The sequence below is a fragment of the Onychostruthus taczanowskii genome, unplaced genomic scaffold, assembly GCF_017590055.1.
Source record: "Onychostruthus taczanowskii isolate IOZ18803 unplaced genomic scaffold, ASM1759005v1 scaffold167, whole genome shotgun sequence".
NCBI classification, from domain to species: domain Eukaryota; kingdom Metazoa; phylum Chordata; class Aves; order Passeriformes; family Passeridae; genus Onychostruthus; species Onychostruthus taczanowskii.
The window spans coordinates 777,791-799,625 of NW_024498873.1; the positions used below are offsets into that span (position 1 = coordinate 777,791).

Consider the following 21,835-nt stretch of genomic DNA (forward strand, 5'->3'; position numbering starts at 1 on the left):
ATTAAACTACCAAAGAAGTTGCAAGCAAAGTTAAACACTTGTTATTCCTTTTAAGGATATATGTAAATTGATATTCAAAGTAGTAATGGCCCTTGGGGTTTTGGCAAGTAGCTGCTGCAGCTGTTGGACATCTCTGATATAACCAGCAATCCTTAGTGTGTTTAGATCTTGCTTCTTCTCTGTATCCCTCCCCTACTCTCATTTGTTCAGTTGCTTAAATGGCTTTCAAAGTATTTATTGTATGTCTTACAAAAGGACAGTTATATGTCCCTGAGACTTCCTGTAGGCATTTGATGCCACATTGGGTTTAATTAGAGTTCCTTAGGATGCTGAATAGCCTCTAAGTGCATACAGGGAAAGGGTGAATGTTGTAGTTAGGCACAAACATAAAGGAACACTATTCCAATGAAGAGTAGGTAATTTAACAAAATGAGATAATGCTGGAACACCACACCATAAATCATCCTTTCAATTTTTTATGGCTTTATGGTTAGATTTTTCCCTACTTTTGTATTATTATGTTCTTTATTTCAGTTTGAAAGAGCCAAAAACCCTAGATGCAGCTGATCTAGTGTACTTGAGGAAAAGTCAAACAGATGGTACGAACCAATACTATTTGAACAATTCTATTCAAAACTAAATAGCATTAACAGTGATGGAGGGAATTGTCTTTTGAGAAGGTAAAAGAAAATTCAGTAAGGAAAATCTGTTCTTTTAAATTGGTATTGCTTTGTTAAGTCTAACGTCTGATGTATTTGAGGTATTACTACTCTAAAAGTAGGGCTGCAGGAAGCATGTGTCATCAGCAGTTTCTCATTCTCCTCAAAAAGCTTAATCTTAACTAGTAGAGGAGTAAACAAAATAGAAAAATAATAGAAAAAAATGCAATACAATAAAGTATAAGTGCAATACAGCACAATAAAATACAGTAGCTCCAGTTTGCTGATACCTACAATGACCATTTATTCCAGCTTCCTGATCACTCTATTGACGAAAGTTAAAGCCCATTATTAAGACCATTGTTCAAATGCCTCCTTTTAAGGCACTGACAGGCACAGGGCATTGACCACCTCTTTAGGGAGCCTGTTTAAGTCTGACCGCCCTCTTGGTAAGGAAATGTTTCTTGATGTCCATTCAGAACCTCCCCTGATGCAGCTTTGAGCCATTCTCATCTGCACTGCAGCTGAAACCCAGGGAGAAGAGACCAGCACTTCCCCCTCCTCCCTTTCTCAGGAAGCCATAGAGAGCAGTGAGGTCACCTCTCCAAATCCAAAATCCTTAGGCACTCTTCATGGTACATTGCTTCCAGCCCTTCCACCAGCTCTGTTGTCCTCCTCTGGACCATTCTGGGACCTTCCCAGCCTTCTCCAACCCTGCACTTCACACAGGACTCAGGGTGAGGCCACACCAGGGCTGAATGCAGCAGGATGATCCCAATCACAGCTGGTGATGCTGTGTCTTATGCACCCCGGGATGGGTTTGCCCTCCTGGCTGCCAGAGCACGCACTGCTGGCTCACCCTGAGCTGCTGCCGACCAGCACCCCCAGATCCCTTTTGCAGGGCTCCTTCCCAGCCGTAGAATCAGTTAAGTAGAACAAGACCCTTAAGTTCATTGAGTCCAACTATAAAATGCTACATTACATAAAGACATACTCTCAGCTCAAATTCCTGCTAAATTATGCAGGAATTTGAATCTTAGAGCTAAAGGCATGCTTGTAGGTGTGCCATGTTACAGAGCTGAAGCTGTAGTCACTTTTCAGGTTGGAGGTGCTGTGGAGATAGTCATTTGTAGATAGCTGCAAAGTAGCATGTTTGCACTTGGTAATTAATGTAAAAAAGACCACCTCAGCCTGTAATGAAGTTTAGCTGCATATTTTTTTTACAGGGTTGAGGAATAGAGAGAAAAGTGAAAATGTAACATAAAATCAGTAGTTTCAGGATTCAGACACTCCATCAAGAATGTGCTGTGAATGATCATTGTACCTTTATGTACTCTGTGGTTCAGACTGACAGGTATATCAGAATATACAGGATCTCAGTTTTTAAGCATTAAGAACTAAATGCTGAAATATTGAACTTGGGGAAGCATTTATTCTCCTAATTGAGTTTGCCACATGTTTTGATTTGGGAACAGTTTATTAATGTTAAACCCCGTTACATTAATTTACAGAGCAGTGGTATTGGTACAATTGCTACTCACAGAGTATTAATCTAACAATGTTTGCATAGCATCATGTGTGTGGCATCTGAAAATAAATTAATTCTGGCTTCAGAATATGAGCTATTTTGCCTGTGGAACAATACAGCCAGCATCCACTATTATAATGCAGAAAGATTTAAATGGAAAAATGTGACAGTCAGGATTAATTGTTTATACAAAAAAAAAAAAAAAAAAAAAAGGGAAGAGAGGAGAGGAGTCTTTAAAATATAGTCTGATAAACATTCAGTAAGTAATTTTAAGTCCAAAGGAAGAAATGTAAGGGGGAAGTTACCTTTGGGATTACATCAAGGCTGGATGAGCACCCCAGCCTCCCAGCATTTTTCAGTGATTCAGGGTACACTTATCCCCCTTCAGAAAAGGCAAGCTACAGGGCCAAAGTTTGTTCATTTCCACCCTCTTCCAGTGGCTGAAGCAGACCTGTGTCTGTTTATTTTTAATTTTTGGGAACTCCAGAGGCTTTGTTTGAAACTGGCATAAAATTTCCTGTGGAGAAAAAGCTAATTTTCCTAATTTGGAAAAAACCAACAAACCTATTATGTGAAATTATGATGACACACCAAAATTATTTGATGAATTCTGGATTCCTTAGCCGTGCTAGCCAGACCTCAGCCGCTGGAGCCAGATGACAAGCGGATAGTACTAATAACAGACTGCTGTCTCCAGTACAGACCAGCCCAGAAGAGGAGACGCATCCTTACTTATGCATTGAGAGACAGAAATGGTGAGACACAAAAATTGTTAGGTTTTGCTCTAGGTTTGAGGGAGATGTGTGCTCCTCGGGTGGTAGCCATGGTATGCATCCCTGCCCTGACTCTTCATCCCGCTTCCACAGTCCCTGTCCTCCTGGACCCAACACAAACTCCTCACACCCGCGCCTCAGTTGGCCTTGGGAGATAGCATGGGTGCCAAGCAGTTTTCTTCTGTCACGCACAGGTGCAAAGCCTGACATAGACACAGTGTTTGGAGAATCTCAGCGCACATGTAGACTGGGCTGATGAGTGTGTTTAGGTGGAAATTACATAAAGGCTGGACAAATTCAGGCAGTGTTTCATGGGAAGAGACAAAGGTCTGTTCCATGTGTCTGCTCAACAGCAAGACATTGTGACAGCACCACAACCAAGTGGCTGCTCCTTCTACTAGTAGTGGTTGTGTTTGGGGCTTCAATTTATTTATTTTCAAAAGAGAAATAAAATGTTAAAAAATTCTCTGGCCTTATTTTTTGAAACATATAATAATTTCCCTAAAAGTAACCAAAAATAAAAAGGAAAAAATTATCTTTGGACTGTGTAAAACTTAATCTCAAATAAGCCCTATCAAAGAGAAGGTGTGATAGTTGTTTGTAATATTGGGAAGTATTCACAAATTCTAACTTTCTGCAACATCACCTAGAATTATTTCATATTGCATCCGTAAAAACTAGCAGAGACACTAACAAATATTTCATATTGTCTCTTAGATGTTTTTAAAGACATAATTTAAAAGATGTCAACTTTTTCAAGTAGATAGAATATGCTAATTTTCCCTTAAGACTGGAAAACTGACACTCCAGTATTATATGTCCTTAAATAGTTGATGTTTCTGTAGTTTGAATGAAAGTGTTCTGCAAAAGACTTTGAAGATGCACACTTCTACATATAATTATGTAGCCAATTTATAGCTGATGCTGTGATCATTTCTAGCTGTTTTACAAAGGTCTCTCCTGTCAGGTGTATAATCTCTGCGGTAACTGAGATAGAAAAGTCACCTTTGTTCTGTTTTAAAAAACAGGAGCAAGAAGAAAAAAATTATGACAGTACAGTTGTTTTAACTTTTTGATTTTCTCATATTCTTCCAGAAATGATCACATTTGTAAAGGCATGGGCACTTAAAACATTTAATAATGACTTTTGACTTACTTTCTTTTTACAAAAATGTTTTAGCTTTTTGACCTCTTACAAAAAGGCAGGGAGTACTTTGTAGAAAGCTTATATTCCCCATCATTCAAAATAAAAAAAAAAAAAAAAAAAAAAAAAAGAAAGAAAGAAAAAAAACCACAAAAAAGAAAAGCTTTAAGACATTTCCATAGAATTTAATTTTTATGTTCTAAATTATTCCTTTGTCCTTCTTTTAACCTGCCCTCCTCTTTGGGTTTGTATAACTTGCAATTTTCAGCCATGCTTGCACAGTCTTTCCTCGCAAGACTTTCTACTTCCTGCCTGTTTTCCTGGCACACACACACACACACACACACACACACACACATATATATATATATATATATATGGTTCTGTCAGTGGATTTAAATCAATCAATTAAATTATAGTTAAAAATTCCTGTTTGTGCATGAAATCTGCCTCTGTAGGTAAATCACAATGCATTAAGGTCTACCTGAAAATGCAAAGGATTTTGTAAAAGAAAAAAATGACCATATTGAGCTTATCTCTGGTGGCATTTAGAGAGTGGGGTGAGGATCACACCAGACAAGGTCAGAGTGATCTGGTGGGAGCTGGGCTGCCCTTCTCTAACCCATTCGCAACATGAAAAGGGACCCCAGTTCCCAGGCCAGTCCCCTTGGTGTGGTCAGATATCCCTTCCCCCACTCTCTCAGCCCCACTGCCATCAAAGTTCCTTTCTCCTTCTCTTGCATGATTTTCCCATCTTCCCTGGTAGCTAAAATGATCTCTTGGCTCTACCCCGCAGTCACTTCCCTCCTTTGCTGAAGCCCAGCCACCCCGGTGGAGCTGCCTTGTCCCCTGCGCTGACCACCAAGGCATAAGCAGCCCCATTGCTGTAGCCCCCTCTGAGCTGCCCAGGATGACCCTGCTGTTTTTTCTTGCTGCCCGATACAGCAGCATTTAGGATATTTTCAGCTGGTGGACTTTTCTAAGACCTTTTAGGAGCTTACCTACGTGTACTCACTCACTCAGGGTGGCATGGCAGGAAGAGGATGGATAACAGCTAAGAATTTTGCTTTCCTCTGTCAGCAGAGGGAAGAGGGAGCTGCTTGTTAGAAGCTCTTCAGAGAGGGTCTTTTGGCCATGCTCACTTTCCTTGGAGATGTCAGAGAAAGACAATTTATTAGACAGTCATAACACATTGAGGGGGATAACATGCCTTGAAAAAAAGGGACGGGGAAGAAGGCTCATAATGGCTTCTTTGGTGAGCGGGAAGGTGGAATGCTGCATGGCCAGGTTCGTGTTCCCATGTGTTGAAATTAGTTTTCTGAAGGTTTTTCTTTTCAAATTTTTACTAACCGTGGTTGTAACAGAAATGTTTCTGTTAAAAGTACCTGACACTCAGCAAAACAGATCTGCAGCCTTCCCTGGATTGCCAGCTGACTCGTGTGATTTCAAGATTTCATCCCAACGTGCTAACAACTATGAAAGCAGAGGGAGAATTTACAAAAATGTCCTTTGAGTTAACTGAAAGAGAAAGTTTGTAGGCAGAAGGTAGAATGTTTTTGGCAGAATATTAGATCATCTGTTTGAAGTTACATGTGTTAATCAAGAGGATTGTAGTTGGTTATACAGCTAGGGACAATCCTCTATTTCTTACAGAAATTCAGAACATTGATGTCCTTGTTTAGTTTTTCTTCCTTGACTGTTTTACCCAGGTTGTTGTCGTAAAAGCAACCATGCCACATATGTCTGTACTTCTGTATGTGCTGTACTTGGCAACTACAACATCTTTTGGTGCACTGAAAACTTTTCTAAAAATGCAAAGCAATAATAATTACGTGCAGATATGATACCAAGAAACAATAGCAGCATGCAGAGTTATCTAATGAGCAACCTGCCACCATTTCATGTGTTTCTTTCTCTTGTATTTGTTTGCCTGTGAGGGCTGTTTTTCATGTTATAGGAAAAATAGTGGATGAGTGTGTGAAAGAGATGAAGGCAACTCCATTTTCCTTTTAAGTGGTTTTATCCACTTAAATAATTGATTGTAGTATCTTTTATCAAGGACACAGCTCAGCTAAGATTGCTGACACTCACTTAAGGCAATGCCTGCTGAGGAGACCAATTTGGGTCATGAGTAAGTGAAGGCCTATGATTAAACCCTACTAATGTTCTCTCCCTTTCTTGTCTTTAAATGATTCTTAAATATTTAGCAGCAAAAGATACCTCCTTCCACAGTTACATTAGAATATACGTTTAAAACATTATTTGGACTATGTTTTATAGACATACTTTGGAACCTGAGTTTTGTATTTAAAAATACTGATTTCATAATCCATTTTGGTAATATTTTCAGTAGCCTACATATTAGGTTGTTTTGAAGTTTGCAAGTTGCTCTTTGACGAATGTCCTCTCTTTAGTTTGTCACAAACAATAGTTTCATTTGTAGCTGTGTTTTTACTGATGACATTTCAGTTAGTTGTTTTATCTATAAGCTGGCTTAAAATACTCTCTCAGATCCTATGATTAATATGAACAAATCCATAATATAATAGAACCTATTCTAGTAAAATAAAAATCAACTGTTATTCTTTACTGATTTTAGGCATTGAATATGGAGTTTCATTTCACACTGTATTTTTTAGTAACTAGTAGATAAATATCCAAATCAAATGCAACACAATTATTGTGTTCAGTAATTGGAACTTTCAGTAAATTCTTTAAGGGATTCTGTGATGTACTACTTTTCAGACAAAAAGCCGAAAATATTTGTCCACATTGTGTGCTAAGTGTAAAGGGAATCTTTCTTTTTTGGGTCTGTTGTTGCACTCAATAAGCATCTGCTAACAGAAGTCACGGGCCATATCCATTGTGAGTGTAAATTGTCATAGGCCCATTAACTTCAACTGAGCTATGACTATTAATACAAATTCCCCTGCCTGTTAGCTTTTTATTTTTAACACTAGACTACCCTTCTTTTCTGATAGTATTTCTTACATTCCTTTAGTGCAAAGGAAAACTTTTACTATATTCTAAGTATTTTGTATTCTAAGTCTCTCTTTGAAGAGTTAAGTGTATCAGTATGGATTTCCTGATATTCCAGGAGCACTGATCTTTAGACACAGGTGAAGATGTGCAAACAATGATTTTAAGTGTTGGAAAGGTGGGTTATTTGCAGAAACCTTTGGTCAGAGAATGAAACTGTTTGTTCAGAGAATGGGTACAGGTAGGGCAGGAAGCCTGTGCCCTTCTCCCATGATGTGGGTGCAGGGTAGCCTCCATTCAGAAAAGGGCCCAATGCAGCAGTCAGGTTGTCCCAACCATCCATTAGTTTCTTGGCTTCAGCAGGAAGGGCACAAATGTGCTTATGTGGAGTTTTGGGTGCTTTATGGTTTGTGGGTTTGGGTTTTTTTTGAGGTTTTTCTGTACACCTGTGTTTTTGAAACTACACTAAAACCAAAAACCTATTTGTGTGTGTTACTGAATTTCTGCCCTGTGTTATGGGTGATGTCAGAAGCACCTGGCATTAGCCCAGCCCTTCAATGGATAGTAGTAGTTCCAACCATACTTTCTAAAAAAATTAACCCCCATTCTATTGCCTTGAATGTCAATAGTAAAACTTCCACTGATTATCTGTGACAATGGGAGGCCTATGAGAATGAGGAATTTTAAACCCCATTTTTTAAAATACAGCATTTCTTGAAAAATTTTTCTTCATGACAAAACAAGAAATTGAATGCTATATTTGATATTTTCTTGAAGGCAAATATACAAATCTGGCCAGAAGTATTTTTCTATGGTAACATTAATATATATTCAGTGTTTTTGAAAGGAGGCAAATCTTACAGATGTGATATGGCATGTGACAAGGGTAGGATGTTTCCTTTCTCTCAAATCTCATCTGTGGCCTGTTGGGGAAGGGAGTATTTGGGGATGTAAAATCATTTTAACCATTGAAAAGTGATCCTTTTGTGAATAGGTTTTGCTTCCCAGCACTATGATATGACATGATACACATCAAGAGTAAGGGTAACGAATTACAAAGAAATGTAGTTCAACATTATAAGATGTCCTGATTTTGAGATTCAGTAGAAACAAACCATGAATATATGTATATATAAAAGACTATGTGTCTGTGTCTGTGTCTCTGTCTGTGTGGATATACATGTATGTAAATATATGTATATATGTGGGTGTGTGTAAAAACCCCGAAATACCTTATTTTTTTTTTACTGCAGCCCTTTATAATGCCCTTCCCAGTCAGAGTGTCAGAGAGATTTGCCTCTCTTTGATTAAAGAGATTTGATTTGATTTATTCCTTTATTCTTTTTAGTATTGCAGGTAATGTAATTTCTGTGGTTTATATTGATGAAGTGGCCACACACTGGGCTAAGTAAACTTGTAATCTGAAATATGATGCCTGTCCTTTTTCCTGTGATCTTGCTGTCCATCATGATCATTCTCTTTACACAGCTTCTGACACTAGTTATCAAGTTATAACTATCAGAAATCCCGAGATATCCCAACAAGATGAGCAACTGTATGCCAAATGTTGTATTTCTCTAAGAACAGCAAATAGGATGACAAATCTAATTTGTCTTTTCCTTCATCTATCACAGTCTGTGGTTTCCTGTGCATTTGTCCTTGCTTTGCCATTCTGTTTGTAATGGAACATTAGTGGAAGGTCTCAGTATTTAACAGTTCTTGATTAAAGCTGCTTAATCCCTGGACAGCATGGAAGAAGGTCAAAGCTTCAAGTTTATTTATTGTGGGAAAATTTATAGGAAGTTTTAATTGCATTTGGTTTGCTTGTGGGAAACTTCTGTAACAAAGTTTATACTACTTTTTGAAAGCTAACCTTTGGAATATTCTATTATAATCTATGAACTGGCTTATGTTGTTTACTTTGATAAAGTGTAGGCTGAGAATATGTCTGTCCATATAACTGCTAGGGTAGGTTGGTAGGGAGTTATTAAATGAGATTTTTTTTTCAATGTATTAAATTTTAAAACTTACTCTTTCTGAATTTTCTCGAGAACTTCTGAGTTTCTTTCTATATCTGGTGCATGGTATCTATTTTCAGGAAAATAGTTTTAACTTAGAAGTTTCTGTTGTCTTTGTAAGTAAAACTTACAATCAGAATAAAGGTGTCTCACTAGTAAATTAATATCTGGTACCTCTCAGTTCTGCTTTCATAATTCCCTTTGTGAATCCTTGATAAAAATAGTTATAGCTTCATATGGTTTCTTTATTTCTAAGGAAAACCACAAGGTCTGCATTTACTGTGCTTTCAGGGGCACTAAATACATACTGAAAACACGAATCGAATTCAGATGCTTCAGAAGGTGATTTTAGTACTAAACCGAGTTTCCATGGTTGCCTTTTTTTTTTTTACTGTGACATTTTTGTTTCATATGCCCTCTGGTCTGTTCAGCTGTGACAGTTGCAAACAATAGGTGGTGTTACATAGATAGCATATAGTGTATTGTGCCCAGACGTATTCTTTCCACATTTCAAATTTTCCATTAAGAAAAGCATCTTTGTTTCCAGCGTGTTTCCTTCTGTAGTATTTTGTTTCATGTCCTTTCTGTGTCATATGTGAAATTAAAGTAATGCTTAATGAGAGAGTGGGGGTAGTGATGTTCACTATGTTTTTTCCAGAACATCTAGAAATCTCTTTATGTATTTCTAGAGCAGATAGCTATCTTATGGAAGAGTTGCACGACCTCCATCTAGAGAGTTTTCTATTCATCATGCTAGGTTTTATTCCTCTTCTGAGGCACTTGGTTCATCCAATTCTTTCTTTATAGACCCAGATGTTCATGGAAGTTATGATTTCTAACAATGGGAGGAATAGCACTGTATGATTGAATCTGCATCTTTCTCCTATGCTGCTTGCTTTGTTAATTCTCCATTTCACATGGACTTCTGCCCACAAACCTGAAGGCAGGCTGTACTTTATGAGGTGTTGCAGTGCATGTGTGATCAGGAACTTGTAAATGCTTATCAGTGCTTGGCTTGTCAAGATGTTTTCAGACCTCATACAAATTTCATGTTGTACATGAAAATAGTATCAATATTTTGGTTTTATTTATGTGTAACTGAGGTATTAAGTTTTTCTACTTTTGCTTTTGATTAGAAACCCTAGTTCTTAACTGAATTGTTCTGGCAGGAGATCACCTTGTGGGTTTGGAAAACTGATAACACTGAACTGTGGAAATTGGGGTTTTATGAATAGAAGGTCTGTTTAGTCATATTCTTTACAATTTTGTTTTAAATCCAAACTCTGGTCAAACATGTGACAAGTAGTTGGGAGGAGAGTTCACTCAGTAAGAGAATACCTTACCTCCGTTCTAACTGAATGCTGAGAAAATTCAGTTTCCAGGTGCACTGTCTTTGATTCAGCCTTCCAGCAAAGGTGCAAAATAGACCAACACTTAGCTGGTGCCTGACTCTATTAAAAAAAAAAATATATATATATACTGTAAAAATGGAAGAAAATCACTGGAGAGAAAAGTTAATGCTGTCTTGAAACATATGCAAACTAAAGAACAAAGGTAAAAAAGTACCTGTGGTGGATAACTTGTAAGATTTCTGCAAGTGGAAAAAATTGAACTCTTCTGGGTTCCTTTCGTGGAGTCAGATTTCTCTTTCACCAGGGTTCTTGGTCAGAGCAGACATTACAGCTCAAGCAGCAGGAAATTGAAGAGTCAGTATTTCTGTCTGTTTTCAGCAGCTTTTAATTATTGCTCTGATCAGCAACTAAATTGCTGGCATGTTGTTTGGAGCATGATTCAAAGCCACACATGGTTCCAAGGGCTCCTGTTTGAACTGAGCATTATACCAATCCTATGTTGTTCTATCAGATTCTGCCCAGGTTGCTTTTTGTTGCAGATTTTTTGCCATGTCCCAAGGGTACGTATAGCTGAAGCACAGAGTAATCTACCAGGAGACTCTTACTGCTGCCACTTTGAAATCAGTTTTTTGCCAGCTGAAATCAGTTTTTTTCCCAAGAAGACAAATGTAATTTCGTTCTCTCAATACCACTACTAGTCAAACAGCATTGACTGAATTTCCTGCCCTGGCAAAGATGCATGTAGAATAACATGCATGTAGATGCACGTAGAATAAGCCGTGCTTCTGTCGGAGGTAACTGACATCAGGTTACTGTTTACTTTTGCTTGTGTCCATGGTAATGGTCATATCTCATTTAGTATAATCAGCAGTTGACTATAACATGGGAGAGGGGAGCATATGTGTGTATTTATAATATCTAAGCTGTGTTTAAAAGTTCTTGACAGAAATAAATAAACAGAGCTAAGTAAGAGATTACACTGCTTTTGTCACCAAACCCATCCTGTTTGGACTGTGCTTTTTTTTTTCCTTTTTGGTACTGGCAAGAGAACCCTGAACTGAGACCTGAAGTGTGAGATACAGTTTCAGTAAGATACATTGCAGATTTTGTTCTGCAGGATAGGGGTATGAATTTGCTCTTTAGAAAGAGGTCAAATAGAGGTTTCATATTCATTCAGCTCCTTCTGGGAATTACTGACTTCCTACTGAGGTGGTCAAGGATCATAAAACAGGCAGAGACAAAATGCTTTTATATTTTTGTCCCTTCAGGCATGATGCAATTGTTGCAAAATTACAGGTTTTGTTGTAAGAATGAACGTATGTCATTGCAGGAAGTAGTTGATCCTATGACTCCTCCTTTACTTCATCCACCCTAATCAAAAACTTGCATATCTTTGAGGAATTAGAACTTGTTTCAGAGTTTGTAGACAAAATGTTGCTTTATGAATATTTAACAATAACAGTGTGATAGGAAATAAAGGCCATATCTGCATGATATGCAGCTTTATGTCCATGACTTCTCAAGAGTCCTGTTAAGTCTTTTTGGGAGGCAAAGAAGAGATGCAGTTCAAGTAGTGATTGCTGGTTCCACCTTTTGGCTACCTGTACAGACAGTCCTTCCTGCCCAACTTTCTGTGGTCAAAGAGTAAGAAATATTAGTAACATTTCCCTGAAGCGGTGGGCTTTATCAGGGAGACACAGCAAAGAAAAAAATGAGAAGATTCCTAAGAGTAAGGTATCAGTGTGAGGGGCTGCACTAGGCACATGCAATGTTGGCTAGTTGTTGTCAGGCAGAGGATTTTCATGCTGATTTCTCATAGCTAATTATGAAATTTTACACGTAGTCACTGACAGTTTTGTCCTGTTCATGTGGTATCTGAAGAAATTATGGAGTTATTTGTAAGGGAATGGGGAACATATGTGACCAAAACAGCTGTTAATATCCAAAGATAGTAAAGTACAAGGTGCAGAGGAGAATTGAAGTAATACTTCAAATGTTGCTGGTATCAGAGAGGTATCTCAGACTTTTGAACCATTTAGTTACAAAAGCTAATTAAGTTTTTAGATGCCTGACTCTAGAGACACATTTTTTTCAATTTTTTTAACCTATTTTTGGTCCATCATGCAGTATATGGCATGATGTGAATCCATTGGTTTAGTGAATCCTAGCACAGAGGCAATGCCATGCTGGAGGAAACATGACATACTGGATATTTACTCTGAGAGTGCTCTCACTCTGAAGTCCCTTTTCAGTTCTCTGACAGTTATGATCTGCAGATTGGCTCTGTATTATTTACGGGGACTTTGGGGATGAAGTGTTGAACCACTGAGCCTTTAGGCTAGGGCTTTTGTGCCAAAATATTTATGTTAATGTGAGGGAGTGAAAGACCCAAAGCTTCATTGAATTGAAAACTATATTGAAATACATGTTGAAAGAGAAATTTGGCACTGGCTTTCACTAGAGAGAAGAGGAAAAGAGGTTATAGCCTTGATTACTCTTATTCCACGTTTTAATTCAAGCTTGGCAAGATCTCTTCTGCTATCCACTACAGGAAATGAAGAGTGGGAGAGAGAAGTGGGAGAAGAGAACAAACTGCCTGACTTTATGGGGTACAGCTGGATGCCAAAAATGCATAGGGACATGTAACTAGATCTATGTTGCTGTCTCAGTCTAAAGGCTTTTTAAGAGATTCATCTGTCAAATTCCTTTATTGGTTTATTATTTTAAAATTAATGTTGGGTTTTGTTTTCTTCTTACTGTAACGAGCTGTGTACTCACTAAGACTTCCAAGGTAAGAGAGAATTGGAGAAAAAGCTGCACCTTGGGTATGGGACAATTTCAGGTTTACAGTATTTTGAGTTTTTCCACTTTTATAAGAATATGTTTTGTAAAAATCCATTGGCAGCAGAGGGACATCTGCATATGAAATCCTAACATGTCTTTTGCAGAGAAGATTACCATGAAGATGGGTTCTGTCAGCCATATAGGGGAATTGCGTGTGCACGAATCATTGGAAACAGAACCATTTATGTGGACTCCCTCCAGATGCAAGGGGAAATTGAAAACCGAATTACTGGTAAGCGTACACGTCTCTTTAGCAGGGAAAAAGAAACATTCATAAAAGTATCCAATTCAGGTAAAAACAGCCATCTTCATATTAAAGTTTTGAGGGGGTGAGCCTGTTCCCCACTTGAGCAGCTAGTAAAATTTGGAGCAAGGAAGATGGGTATCGGTGGTAATATATAAAGCTTCTTCCATGTCCTTAAGTAAAATGTCGGAGTACTGAATTTTTAACAGCTTCTAGTTAATACTGGAGCTTTTTGCATGATGGGTTCAAAAAGAAGATTTTGAGGTTTTTAAATGGATTTGTGATATAGTGAAAAAGTACTGATCTTTTATTTTCTTGAAAATGCGCATGGTGGCCTTTCCTTGGTCTTCTTTCCTTTTTGCATAATTCTGGCAGAGTATGGATTTCACATTGATTTATATAAAACAAGAGTTGACCTTCCTGTGCTCTGCCTCTGTTTAATCTTTCTCTGAACATAGTTTTTGTACAGAGTTGCAAACCTGCATCCAAAACCTTAATGATTTTTAATGGGCTGTACGTCAACATGGATTTTCTTCACTGGATATCAGCTAGCGGATATTAGCAGCTGTGACTCTGATGTACACAAAGCAGAGTAAGCAAAATGAGCCCACGGAATAGAGCAAACTGTTTGCCATAATGCATAGCAAATTAACTCAGTCCAGCAGGAGCTGATTTGCATCTGGCCAGATACAGCTCACTAATGGACTCTCCAACTTCAGCATAACTAGTTGCCAAAAAGAGTTTAACTTCACTTGTCAGCTCTAACTCCCTAAAGACATTACCTTAAAGACTCACTGTTAAGCCAGAAATCCCAAGTCTGTTTTTTTTCTTGTTCTTGAAATGGTGACCAGATTCTGGGACTGGAAAAATCCAGGTGCTGACCTTTACTTACACTATTACAACTCCTCCTGCCCTTCTCATGTACTCTGTTGTAACTCCAACCTCTTTAAACATTATGTTATTAATTAATACATATTGATACTTTTTTTTCTTTTTTTTCACCATCTACATAATCTCTGGCCTGTTTGGATGTTTTTCAGCAATATGGAAATGTTTGACTATATGAAATGATTAAATCTGTAATTCTGTGAATCAGGTTCATAATGTTCTCTTCAAAAACCAAAACCAAACCCAAAATCAAAAAACCTGTGATATTATCCAGAAAATGTTTATTGATTAAGTTGTACTTGTTTCTGGGATATGGAACATGGGCACTGATGACCTGGCTGCTGGTTTCCTAATATTAGCAATTATTGGTTAGATTTCCAAAGCTAGGGTGTTGGAACTCTCTGTTGTGCAGTTGAGGAGAATTCCTGATGGAAATGTTCTCTTTCAGGAAGACACTGAGTACCACCATATAGAGCTGCCCAGTGCCTAGCTAGGTAGTTATGACAGTCTATTAATAGTATAGCATTTTCAAACTATATAGTTCTGAAGGTCACACCAGACATCTTATGCAAAAATACCCTGAGGATTTCGTAGCATTATTGGTTCTTGTAAACCATACTTTATGTAAAGCAAGTATTGTAAGACTTGTAAGACTGGGTGTTCTATACCCATGTGAGGGGGTACTTTTGAAATTGCAGTAACTTGTCAGGTAAAGGAAATAGTTGAAAAAGCTGAATAGTTGCTGCTGAGATTTTGCTGATAGTTTTGCCCATACCTGCTAACTGCAATATTTGATGGTGTGTTCCAGTGTGCACGGGAAGTGAGGACACCTACTGTCCAACTCCAGGAACATTTAGCCAGGTTACATCTGTGGGGAATTTTCATTCTGGAGTTTCATTTCCCTGCTGTATGCTTGTGAGAAATACATATTTTTTGTCTCCATGGCCCCTTGTGCTTTTTGATCCTGGCCATGTAATTGGGTGAGAATAGCAACCTTTGGTTAAAAAAAAAAATTACATTTCTGGAGAAAATCTTTAGATCTGGTTTGGAATTCTAGAAGGCCAACAGTGAATAGTGCACAGACCTGATGCCTGACCTGTGTATTTGTGTTTGGCTAGCAAGGTCTTTGCTGTGCGGTTTAACATCTGGTTATTGAATAAAATATGAACCCCTTAGATGCTACCACACAGTACTGCTGGCTTTCGCACCTTCCATCAAAATAAAGATATAATTGTAAATTGTGCACTCTTCTCTCATGATGATCTAAATTCTGTAATGCAATGCCCTCACAAAAGTTAGTGTGGAGTTTCAAACAACTGGCAGTGACTACTTCAGTCCTTCAGTTTTATTTTTTCCATTTTAGTCTTCGCGACAAGCATATGTTACAACTATCCTTTGAGGCCTGATGGTCTGCATGCATGCAGTGTTCCCAATATGACTGATAAATGGTTATATTCCTGCATTAATATTTATGAATTAAAATAAGCAAAGGTATAAACAGTCTAAAAGGCTAGAGTTGCAGCTGATTGTTGCATGTTTGGTGTTCAGGAAGAGACTGTGGTACCATGTGTGCACAGAAAATAGATAATTGAAAGGAGAGAGCTGGACAAGATAGAAAGACTTTATTTGTAGGTTGTAAATAGACTGCTGAATGACATTTTCTCTCTTTTTACAGTGTGAGTTGATGGAAAATGCAGTCTAGCAACTCTCACTCATAAATGATGCTTTACTGGGGGAGTGAATGTTCCTACATTTAAGGTTGATTCAGCACCAGATACATGATGCACACATATATTTGTCTTTCCTTGCAATGTGCAAGAAAATTTTGAGCTAAATGTTAGTGTGTAGGTGCTGAAAGCTGAAGGGGAGAATTACATTCCTAACTCATTATGACATTAGTCTTAATGTGATCAGCATGCTGAGACTGACTACATTAATTTTCCACGAAGCTGCTGCCTGTTAGGCTTCTCATGTCTGTTTAAAGCCATGTCTTCCCAAATATCAATGATACACTTCTTTTTGCCTGACAAGATTTGACTTATTTATTTATCAAAATGTCTAGAGAAAGAAGAAGTTAGGAAGAATCCTTGTTCAGATTTTATGTAATTAGGAACTTTGGAAATACATACTAGTATCCTAGCAAGTGTATCTTGCCTTGGCTCTTGAGCCTTTCAAGTTAAAATTAGCCAATTGCCTGTAGTCTGAGGAATGGTAATCATGTGGGTTAATTTCTGGGAACTGAGGACTACAAGCTCTGTGCAGATGTCAGAGGACACTGGGATGCTGGGTTTTCTACCAGCATTTGTCAACTCAATTTTACAGCAGAAATTACCTCATTTACCCATTGCACAGCAGGCTTTCAGACCCTTAAGGAAAGAATAAGGATGTTCAAAGCAAATGACATGAAAATTAAGTTGTTTCTCACGCTATGAATCAATATTGTCTGTATTTTTGTTCCTCTGCAGCTGCGTTTACCATGATTGGCACTTCGACACATTTGTCTGACCAGTGCTCGCAGTTCGCTATACCTTCCTTCTGCCACTTTGTGTTTCCCCTGTGTGATGAGCGTTCTCGGACCCCTAAGCCACGGGAGCTGTGCCGGGATGAATGTGAAGTTCTGGAGAATGATCTCTGTAGGCAGGAGTACAACATTGCCAGGTCAAACCCCCTCATCTTGATGCAGCTACAGTTGCCTAAGTGTGAGGACCTCCCACGACCAGACACCTTGGAAGCAGCCAACTGCATAAGAATTGGGATCCCTGTGGAGAGACTGAGCCGATGTAAGTGTATGTGCTTCATCACTGGGAAAAAGTACAGCTTGTTGCTTCTTCGGTTGAGTCAGAGAAACAATACTTTATCAGCCATTCCTTTTGTAAAGAAAGTGCTGAACTACTCATTTTTATCTTGCTAATACTGACCATAATCTAGCATTGTTGTAAGGTAGAGTTAGGGTGGCAAGGAAGCCTAAAGGATGCTGCTTGTACAGCAGAATGTGTTATATTCACCACCCAGGGCTATAAAAATTTGTGTTCACCTGGCTGATTTGATGCAAATTTGCAGAGTGTTGCCTCTACCTGTGTCTCAGTCCTTGCCCTTTTGGGTGAGCCTCCCCATACATCTATTTAAGAGTTTTGTTTACCTATTGATCAACTTCCTATAGTTTGTTGAAGCTTCACTGGAAGATCTGTTAGGAAATGAACCACCTAGTGTTAATTCTTTCTTTATGGAAACCCACGGGAATATTAATCATCTAAATTGGACATGGTGTGCAGTCTTCCTTTACCCACACGGGATGGGTGAAAACATTGATCTTGCTTCCATGAATTTGTATTTACATCCAAAAGTAGAAGGACTGTTCTGTTGTCACAAGTTATGTGCAGGCAATCTTTCTGACTGCTCCATTTCATAGCAATTAATCACAACCCCCTACATTGTTCAATCAGAAAACTCGAAGAGACCAAAGACGTTTAAAGTGCAATGTGTAATATGATTATTCTGACTATCCATTGTCTGAATCCACAGTTAGGAGCAGGAGCCATGGACATAAAAGACTAGTTCTGTACTTTTATGTAAATAATGCAGTGTAGTTGAGAAACAGAAGTGACTGAGAATAAAATGACAGAGACAAATCAGACAGGGAAGAGATATGAAGCAAAAGGCTTGAGAACAATATCAATAAAATATCTGGTGAAGGTTATCCGTGATTCTCAGAGCCAGTGGTGCTGCTGCTGATGGAACAGCTGAATTTGAGTATTTGTGGGGTTTAAGAGAGCTGGATTCCTGAGGGTTGGAGAGGGGAGAACAGAAAAATGGAGAAGGTAATGTCGCAAAAATGCATGATTCAGCTCAGCTGATGCATATAGAAGACAAGCACTCAAAAAGTATGAAGAGAGAATAGCAGTAAAACAAAGAATAAAGATGTGGGTCCAGCAGATATGAAAATGATGCTTCTAAAGAGGAAGATCCTGAATCCTTTCTTTCTAAACACGATAATAAGGAAAAAGAGGTGTGAGGCTTTAGAAAATACTGATTTCTATAGCAAGTGAGCAGTGTGAAGAAAATTGGAAGATTATGAGAAGTAAAAGTTTTCGTTTTTGATATCTGGGGACTTTTCCTGAAGGGAAATTCATATCTCTGATTTACTTTAACTTATCTAAAGGTTCATACATGCTTCTTAGTCTCCATTTGAATTCAGAATTGAGAGTACTCATGTGTACCATGGAGCTGAGACATTTCAGGACATAATCCAGAAATAACTGGATGTAAAAGTACAGATACACACAGAACTGAAATTTCAAAGTGAACAGCTTTCATTAAACCTCAAGGTACCTAAATTTAAGTACTTGTTTGCATACACATTCTGTAGACTTCATCTGTTTTGGTCATGGGGTCCCTTGATTGTTTTGATTTTTCTAACATTTTCCCAAACCCCGTGTTTTAGATCATCAGTGCTACAACGGCTCTGGAGCTGACTACAGAGGGACTGTCAGTGTTACCAAGTCAGGCCACACTTGCCAACTCTGGGACTCACAGAGTCCCCACAGCCATGATCTGACAAGCACACAGTTTCCAGAGCTAGGTGGAGGACATGCATATTGTCGAAATCCTGGAGGTCAAATGGATGGTCCTTGGTGTTTTACAAAGAATAAAAACGTACGCATGGAACTGTGTGACATACCTTCTTGTAGTATGTATTCTTTTTCTTTTTTCTCCCACTACTGTTGTGAATCCTGTGTAATTTTGAATGTTCCTGGTTTTTACAAGTAGAATTCATTTAGGAGGGTTATACTTTTAAATGTTTAACTTGCAGCAACTTTGTTTTGTGATGTAATTGTTTAATGTTTTCTGGAGAAGAAAGTTTGTAAGATATTCTGACACTTTTTTATTACATCCTGGAGGTTTAGTCTGAGGTAATAATTAATAATGATGCTGCAGTTTCTATTTTGACTTGTCAAATGACAGATTGCACAAGCAAATCACTGGTATGTGTTTGGTTTGCTCATGCTGTTTAAGGGTACATTCTCTTGCTCTGTATGACATCTTGCAGGCAGCAAGGATTTTCAAATCCTATAGAGGGAGATGTAGCACCATGCCTGGCTGGGAAGAAATCGTTTCAAGGGCAGAAGCAGAGCAGTTTGAAGTGCATAAAGTAGATGATCTTATCAGAAAAGCCCTACATTATCTGCTAGTGGCTCTGTACAGCACAGCTGTTTGCAAAAATGAAAAGTAAAGCTCTCCACAGATTGCTACTGTTCTGCTCATTTTCCTGGTGTTGGTATACACGCATAGTAGACTTCACACATTGGTAATGGTCTTTGGATATGATAGTGTCTTTGGATGTGACAGTTAATATTGTGCTTCCTTAGGAAGGAAAGCAAGCTTCCTGCAGCTAGATACAGATATGTCATGGAAGTCATAAAAGTGGATTACATGGATCTCTAAAACTGCTCAGAACTAATACGAAATTTTTTAGTTATTTCACTTTTTTGCAGTAACATGATTTGACACATGTAATAAATTTCTACATTGCATGTACCATAGAGTAAAGATAACACTGGGATGTGGTTATGGTGAAAGCTGTTGCCACAAATAGAAAAACCACAGGTTACAGAAAACATCCCAGGCAGTTCCAGCGAACATTTTTGACATCACTAGGCTTTCCTAAAGTCTCTAAGTATTAAGTGAAAAAATATTTTAGGAAGGTTCCAGCCCTAAGTATTGGTGGGTCTTTCGTGTCTTTCTCACTCTAACATAAAAGCTCTGCAATTCTATTAAGTACAGAACAAATAATATCTCTACCAAGGAGAAGTGCAACTTATTTTATTCTGGACAGAAGTAGCACCAGTAGAGGTAAAGAATGGGCCAAGTGTTGATGAAATGGCTGAATCTATGAGAGTGGGTCAGACACATTGAGTTCACTGGTTTATATATTGTGGTAGAGACTGCTCACTTGTTTTTTATACCCTGAACAGGATAATACAATGATACCTTGGTCTGTATTCTAGTTTCCTCAACTGGAAGCCTCAAAAATTAAGTAAAATTAATCACATACTGTTACGGCCCGCACATTAAATGTGGGGCTCCTAGTTTATCTTCATACAGTCAATTGCTGTGTCCATTCAAGCTTTTTTGAAATATGTAATGGAAAATTATGAAGAAAGGGGAAAAGGTAATGTGACTTCAGTTTTCAGGGCATAGTTTACTTTTGATTTAAAATATACTATTAATAATCATTTATGTTACTATCAAATAGCTTAAAAATACTTACTGTAACCATTTCTGTGCTTGACAGGTCCACGTGACAACAGCAAAATGGGAATCCTCTACATCCTTGTTCCCAGCATAGCCATCCCTCTGGTGATAGCCTGCCTTTTCTTCTTGGTCTGCATGTGCAGAAACAAGCAGAAGGCATCTGCTGCTACACCACAGCGCCGCCAGCTGATGGCATCTCCTAGCCAAGACATGGAAATGCCACTCATTAATCAACACAAACAGGTATTTCTTACACAATTTGCTTACACCCACATATTTTCAAAGTGCAATGATTTTCAGGATCTCATGTTGTCTGTGTTCAAATTGAGCCATGTTGTTGGGGACCTAATTTTTATAGTGTGCAGGCCATCTGCTTCAGGGAAACCAGGTCTTGCACTTTGTAGATGTCTCTAGAAATCCTGACCTTGGACAACGGCTTTCAGTATGCAGTATTTAATGGCATTTGTCCTTACCCATCAATCACCATTCTGCCTGTTGTCTAAGTGACTGAAAAAGTGGTTGTCTCTGATCCAGTCTTCAGCCTGCAGCTCATTTTTGTCCCTGGTAAAACATGGCCTGTTTGCCTGTTTAAAGCATGATGCACCATGGGGCTTCTTGTTCTAATCCTTCAGTACAAGACCTTTGGTGTTTTGATCCCTAAGTGAGTTGAGAGCTGAGATGGCATGCAACATGTTTCCAAGACTGTGAATCACAAAGGGTGGTGAAAGGAAAATGGCTTCAAACTCATGTCTACATATGTCATCTCCTGCATAGGATTTTCTGGGTCAGCTAATTGATCTCTGCACTAAAATCCTGTTCAGAGCTAATGTTGAATTTTTAATCACAGCATTTACAAGATGCAAGCTCTAGAAAACAAGGCTTACTTTGGAAGTTGGCAACACCTGTTCAGGAAACTGTAGAGTGTTTGATGAATATTACCAACTGTAACTAATTGCTATGATTTTGTGAGTTAATCTGAATATTTGAAGGAAATTTTCCAGCCTAGTCTATAGGCTGTTGGACACTAAAATCAGTTGTTCCCAAATCACCTGCTAAAACATATTCCCAGCCTGCCCTGCTGCCTCAGGTTGAGGTGCCCTGTAAGTGAAGCTGTGCCAGCTGCCCCTCATTTGTGGAGACTCCTCCATCCCATG

General features: G+C 38.4%; 1 protein-coding gene across 1 annotated transcript in view; it reads left to right on the forward strand.

The window, feature by feature from the left end:
* ROR2 (receptor tyrosine kinase like orphan receptor 2) overlaps positions 1-21,835 on the forward strand; it is a 149,763-nt gene that overhangs the window by 123,846 nt on the left and 4,082 nt on the right. Inside the window, exons 5-8 of the mRNA XM_041399637.1 lie at positions 13,402-13,529; positions 16,895-17,209; positions 18,871-19,116; positions 20,722-20,924. Of these exons, the coding sequence (XP_041255571.1) occupies positions 13,402-13,529; positions 16,895-17,209; positions 18,871-19,116; positions 20,722-20,924 (892 nt within the window). The remainder of the gene's footprint in view (positions 1-13,401; positions 13,530-16,894; positions 17,210-18,870; positions 19,117-20,721; positions 20,925-21,835) is intronic.